Source organism: Otolemur garnettii, unplaced genomic scaffold (genome assembly GCF_000181295.1).
Source record: "Otolemur garnettii isolate 467f Iridium unplaced genomic scaffold, OtoGar3 scaffold00017, whole genome shotgun sequence".
NCBI classification, from domain to species: domain Eukaryota; kingdom Metazoa; phylum Chordata; class Mammalia; order Primates; family Galagidae; genus Otolemur; species Otolemur garnettii.
Window position 1 is genome coordinate 23873008 of NW_003852412.1, and position 6508 is coordinate 23879515.

The window sequence follows — 6508 nt, forward strand, 5'->3', positions numbered from 1 at the left end:
GAACCCACCAGCTCAGGTGTATATGGCTAGCGCCTTAGCCACTTGAGCCACAGGTGCTGAGCTATAGTTTTAATGATCTCTTAAGCCAGGCTCATGGATCTCCCTTTCTTTCTTTTTTTTTTTTTTTGAGACAGCGTCTCATTTTGTCGCCCTTGTTAGAATGCCGTGGCATTATAACTCACAGCAACCTCCAACACATGGGCTTAAGCAATTCTCTTGCCTCAGCCTCACAAGTAGCTGGAACTATAGGCACCTGCCACAATGCCTGGCTATATTTTGCTGCACTTGTCATTGTTTAGATTGCCCGGGCCAGGTTCGAACCCCCCAGCCTCGGTATATGTGGCTGTCACCGTAACCACAGTGTATGGGCACCCAGCCGATCTCCCTTACTTTGAAGCAGACGTGGACCTTTTTTACTTGTTAAGATAGCTTTTCAACAGAGCCATGCCTAAGAGAGCTTTGTTTTCAACCTACTACCTTGGTTATGGACAAGGTAGAAGGGGCTATCCAGGAGATCCCATCCAGCTTATTCAATTTGTAAATAAAAAGTAGTAGTCATATTAGAATGCAGCCCTCTCATTTTAATTCATTTTCCTTTTATGGTCTAGTCCTTGGTGTTATGTAGAAACTGCCCTTATGTAGCAGCAGCGCACATGGCATTGACAGGATGTCGCTTTCACGGTTGGACTCTTGTCTTTTCATCATTGATCATTGATAAGTTTGGGGCCCCCCGAAAACATCTTTTAGAGTCTCTCATCTTTTCCACTTCATTAATCTCTCAAATGATTCTCTTTACATACTATCACATAATCTTCAATGAGTAGTTTATAAAAGTAAAATAGATTCAAAACAAAATTTTTTAGTTCTGGTAAAATGACTTGAGGTATGGATGTTTTGCACAGTTCTTTATTTAGGAGGCAGTATTTTTTAACCTAATTTTATGTTGCTTCAGCTTTCTGCTTAACTGCGTAAAAATCAGAAGAGAATGAACAATTAGAGAAATTACTTAGATAACACAGGCAAAGCACATTAAGCAAAAACACAATTCCCTATTGGAGGGAATTCATTTCTCCATAGCTATTTATGTTTTTAATTTTAAAGTTTCAGATAGTTATTAGGAATGTTTTTATTTTTTCATTTTGGGTATGTTGAGATACCATACTTTACCCTTTGAAAAAAGTTCTTCATTGCAAAAGAAATACTTATCAACTCCATAAACTTATATAACATAGTCAATTAAGTAAATAATTAAAAAAAAAACAGTTATTCTAACACCCACAAAGAACTACTATAAGATTTTGTTCCCAGCAAATTTTATAACACTATTCCAAAGTTATCTTAATGAACTATCTATCTTTGTAAGAGAAAATATATCACTGTCTTGTTATATTTATGTTTTATTTTGTTATATTTCAGGCTAAATCTATACAGTCACATATTAAGAGATTTTATGTCTTGCATGGACTGCTGTCTTTGGGTTCTTTACATAGTTATGTCCGGTGCCACTGATTCCTAGTGAAACTGCAATTTTTGTTTTTTTCTTTCATACACATAGATTGGAGAAGACTTCCAAGAGAGTTGATGCCAAGGAAAAAATGCAAAAAAGGTACATTGACTAATGTAATAATAATTCAGGTAGGAAAGGTTATTGCTTACATTCTATTAACATGGAATTTGCAACCCGAAGTTATGCCATCTGTTCTGAATGCTTTTTCTTAAACTATTTTGACATTTTGACTATTTTGCTAAAGTGTGGCAGGTTTTTCGTTGATTTTTTGGTTTTTTGTTTGCTCGTTTAGTTGTCCTGTTTTTTATTGTGACATTGTGGCTGTGCTAGGAAAGACTTTCCAGTTCTGTGGATCTTTTTATTTGCATATCTGCAAACTTTTTATGATCATACTGGCTACATTCTAAGTTGTTAATTAAAACATTTTAAAATTGGGAAACTGGTAAAATAGAGCTTTAGGTTGTATGGAAAGATGGCAAAGTGAATGTTTACATTTTGTTTTTCTTCATTAATTCCATTCAATAAATAATTGGGTATCAACTATTGCCTGACGCTGTCCTGAAGGGAATAAAGCTGTGGGCAGAGTGTGAATAATTCTTGCCTTCGTGGAGCTTGCAGCCGAGTGGAGTCAAAACACAGTTGTTCTCATTGAGAGATCTGGGAAGGGTTTTCTTGAGGACTGGAATCGTAGTTGAAATTGAAGGATTAGTAAGAATTTACTAAAGTGAAGTGGATGAGGGAAATTAGAGAAAGATTAGGCTTGTCAGGAAAAATCATAAGTGCAGTCCTAACATCTTTAGGATTCCTTGGAAATTTACAAACGTCGAGTATGTTGTTGGATACTGGGAAAGGATTTCAGAATGGAAATGGTTGTCATCAGCAGAGAGGTGATGATTCAGATCCTGCGAAAGGGTGAGGCTGGCTAGGGTGGAGTTAGAGAAGTGGAGGAAAGGAGGGCACCAGCCTGAGCTTGGAGGAAGGCCAGCCCGCGTTTAATGACTGGTAGAGGAGACTGAATCAGTGAAGGAAGGAAGCGCAAGGGAGAGGAAGGAGGAGAGCCGGGACGGGGAGTTACAGAAGGAATGTTCAGAAGGGAAGAGTCAGCAGTGCTGCTGAGACGTCAGGTAAGATGAAAATTGAAGAATGTTAACTAATTTTTTAAACATGTCTGTAATCGATGACCTCAGAGAAAGCTTGTCAAAAGATTTGTGGAAGTAGAATCCAGATTCAAGCAGTTACTGGGAACTCAAGTGGAGACAACTAGCATGGATGCATTTGTAGATAATTTTGCTTTGAGAAATGAAGAGAGAAAAAGGGAAGTATCCAGAGAGGTTGAGAACAATGGGGTTGGCCACTAAGAGAAGAGAAGAAATTCCCATTCCCCTTTCTAGCTGCTTTATTGAAGTATAATTGATACATAGTAAAGTACACATATTTGAGGTACATTATGATTTAAGTTTGAGCATATATATTTAATGTGGAAGTATTTTTATATTAAAGATATAGTATATACTAATATTTAGTTTGAACATAGACTATTTTGAGATATGACGATTTATGTCCTTTTATACCGTTGGTTTATATTGGGCAAACCCATTATTTTCATAATAAAATGCATGTATATGAATAATACTGGTCATAGCCTAGGGCACTGTTTTTCGACCTTTTTTTATCTCAGGGCACACTTGAACCTGTAGTTAAACTTCCACAGCACACTTAACTTACGTTTATCATAAAAAAGAGTAAAGGAAAGAATATACTTACTGTGCTTTGAACTTCTTTGGTAAATAATTTAATTAGCATCTTAAAAAAATATTTTCAAGGCACACCTAAGATTCTCTCATGGCACTGAAAATCACTATGCTAGGAGTTCCCAGATCTGTAGCTTCCTTTAAAGCTAAAAGGAATGTATTTATTTTGGAAGAAGTAATATTTTCAGATAGATCCTCAAGCTGCTCATTACTGAGGCTTCTTACATACATTAATAAAAGCTTTCATTCCATCAGGATTCCCATTTGTTAAAAAAACAAAACAACAAAACTTTCTTTTTCCATTTTGCCCTAATGTTTTGGAGATTTTTTGTTTTTTGAGACAGAGCCTCAAGCTGTCACCCTGGGTAGAGTGCTGTGGCATCACAGCTCACAGCAACCTCCAACTCCTGGGCTCAAGAGATTCTCCTGCCTCTGCCTCCCAAGTAGCTGAGGCTACAGGTGCCCACCACAACGCCTGGCTATTTTTTGCTTGCAGCCATCATTGTTGTTTGGCGGGCCCGGGCTGGATTCGAACCCACCACCTCTGGTGTATGTTGCTGGTGCCTTAGCCGCTTGAGCCACAGGCACCGAGCCTGCCCTAATGTTTTTTATTGCCTCTTTTGTAATTTTTGTGTTGCTGATATTTTTATTTTCTCCCTTTTGTTGAGATGGTCTTCATTGGTTTTCATGACAGTAAATAATACCAAGAGAGTGGAAAGTTAAAGATGGTTGTTCCTTTTTTTGTTTGTTTTTTTTTTTTTTTTTTTTGAGACAGTCTCACTTTGTCACCCTGGGTAGAATGCTATGGTGTCATAGCTAACAGCAACCTCAGACTCTTGGGTTCAAGTGATCCTCTTGCCTTAGCCTTCCAAGTAGCTGGGACTACAGGCACCTACCACAATCCCTGACTGTTTTTTAGAGACCGGGTCTCGCTCTTGCTCAGGCTGGTCTGGAACTTCTGAGCTCAGACAATGCACCTGGCTTCCCAAAGTACTGGGATTATAGGTGTGAGCAGCCACACCTGGTGAGATGGTTGTTTCTTGAAGAACCAGCTTTCAGCAGGTGTTGAAGGAAAGAAACAAACAAAAATTTCAAATACAGTACATGCAAATATTTGGCTAAAGATGGGGGGGAAAAAGTATGTTATAATTTTGAGGTTAAAACAAATTAATTTTGATAATTTGACACCTTCCCTAATTACATATATAAGGATCAGATACTATGTAAAACCAGAATGATCACTAGCAAATAATGCTGAGTGTACCTGAGTCTTCAACTGACCTTTTTGGCTAAAACTTAGAAATTTTTAGTAAGCTTATATACCTGACCAATTTTATAGTACCCATTTATATGGGATTTATATATTATGGAGATACATAATTTGATAAAAAGTCCATTGAGAAAAAAACTTCACAATGTGAGTAAAATACATTCTCCACTAATGTTTTTAGCATCTGTATTACAGTATTTATCAAGATCTTATTCATATATGATGCTTTATTTTATGTCCTACAGACCATATTAACCAGTCTTTGCCCTCAAGGTCAGAGGAAGTTACCCATTATTAAATCTTTTACTTTTTTTTTTTAACAAAACCTCACTAATGTGCACCTTTGGAAGCTCTCAGTAAGCTCAGGGACCAAGAGGCAATTTGGTGTGACACAGTTGACTGCAATTCCATCAATTAAGGGGTAGCCAGCACAATCTAAAAATTTCCTCTTCTATAGTCAAATGTTAATCTTCAGCAAAATTACATCTTCTGAGCTGTATTTTCCTCTTACCAAGTAATTTCGAGGTATTTTGGTCAGAACTGTAATACTTTCTGATCCTGATGGTACAATTTTGTAGCATATCATAGTCCTTTGGTAACTTACTAGCAGACGTGGTATGTGAAATACTCTAGAACTTTCCGTTTCAGAACAGCCTCATAAAGCAATATTTTTTATGTGAGTTTAAAAAATTATATATCTCAAAGCTGTTAAAACATTGTTTTCTTTTACGTGTTTTGAGTTTTCAGATTCATATGATGGGTGTATATAGTTTAACTGTTTTAATCATTCCAAAGACAGTCTGTGTTACCCTGGGTATGAGTTTTTTCTCATTTCTTTCGCCACTGGCAAGTGCCTGTTTATCCTGCACTTCCCTTTTTATTTTCCAAACCTGGTAAAACTGCTTCACTTAAAATGAAATTCAGTCATCAGTGACTAGGCAGCTAATACACATGAATTATGGGAGCCTTTCCTATACCCCAGGACTTCTAAGGTAGCATTGTAGCAATTTTGGCCCTAAAATTGCCAAAATAAATTTTCAATACCAGTAAAAATATAATCTGGTTACAGTTTTATAATCTCCTTGTAAGGGATTGTTATTGGTTCTTCATGATGACCTGTGATGATTTATTTTATTTGTTCTTTGAGAAAATTAATTCACTCTGGAAATTATGTGACTGCCTCCTATGATGTACCCCTATGCTAGACAGCGTATGAAAGACAAAGAAATATAGCACACAGTTGTCGTTACAGAAAAATGTGTTAACTGGTGGTTTTACTTCAGCAGGCCCAAACTCCAAACAGGCAAAAGATAGAGGCAAAGGCACTCCGCTCATTAATCCTTCAGATGTGTTGAAAAAAATCGAGGTAAGGTTTTCTTCTTACTACAAAAGTGAACTGACGAAAGATAAAAGGCCATGCTTCCTTTTATCTTACCAACTTTTTAGCCGCCTTGGGTTTTTTTGCGGTTTTTGGCTGGGGCCGGGTTTGAACCCGCCACCTCCAGTATATGGTGCTGGCGCCGTACTCCTTTGAGTCACAGGCACCACCCCAGCCTTCTCACTTTTTAATAACGTGGATTTGGCAGAAGTGAGCCTAGCCTGGAAGGTAACTGGGAAGGTTAGAACTTTGTTAGCTGGGAGATGTGCAGGTTCCATCCTATCCTCCTTGAGCCCTCTGCTGGCAACGTGCCTCACCTTTTATCACCTACTTTCTTTTATACTTCACCCCTGTTTTCTTCTTATATTTGAATTGTGCAGGGGCAAAGAACATGAAAAACTTTTATGTAACTCTTTTAAAACTACATACATAATTCCTTTAAAAACCTCCAATTTTTCCTCCTGTTGGTTTACATTTTTGTGTTTAATGCTCTTATTTCTGTGTTTTATGTTATGTTTAGAAGACCGTAGTGAGGGACAGCCATATCTTATGGAACTCATTTTCATATTCCATTTAAAGAACATAAGGACAGGCTCGGCGCC

At 37.4% G+C, this 6508-nt stretch overlaps 1 protein-coding gene across 2 annotated transcripts in view; it reads left to right on the forward strand.

Moving 5' to 3' along the window:
- Positions 1–6508, forward strand: part of POLR3G (RNA polymerase III subunit G) — a 35254-nt gene that overhangs the window by 20198 nt on the left and 8548 nt on the right. Inside the window, exons 4-5 of one of the 2 annotated variants that reach the window (XM_003804096.3) lie at positions 1556–1606; positions 5812–5894. In XM_003804096.3, coding sequence (XP_003804144.2) covers positions 1556–1606; positions 5812–5894 — 134 coding nt within the window. The remainder of the gene's footprint in view (positions 1–1555; positions 1607–5811; positions 5895–6508) is intronic. The other variant, XM_023510956.1, reaches the window with a different exon arrangement.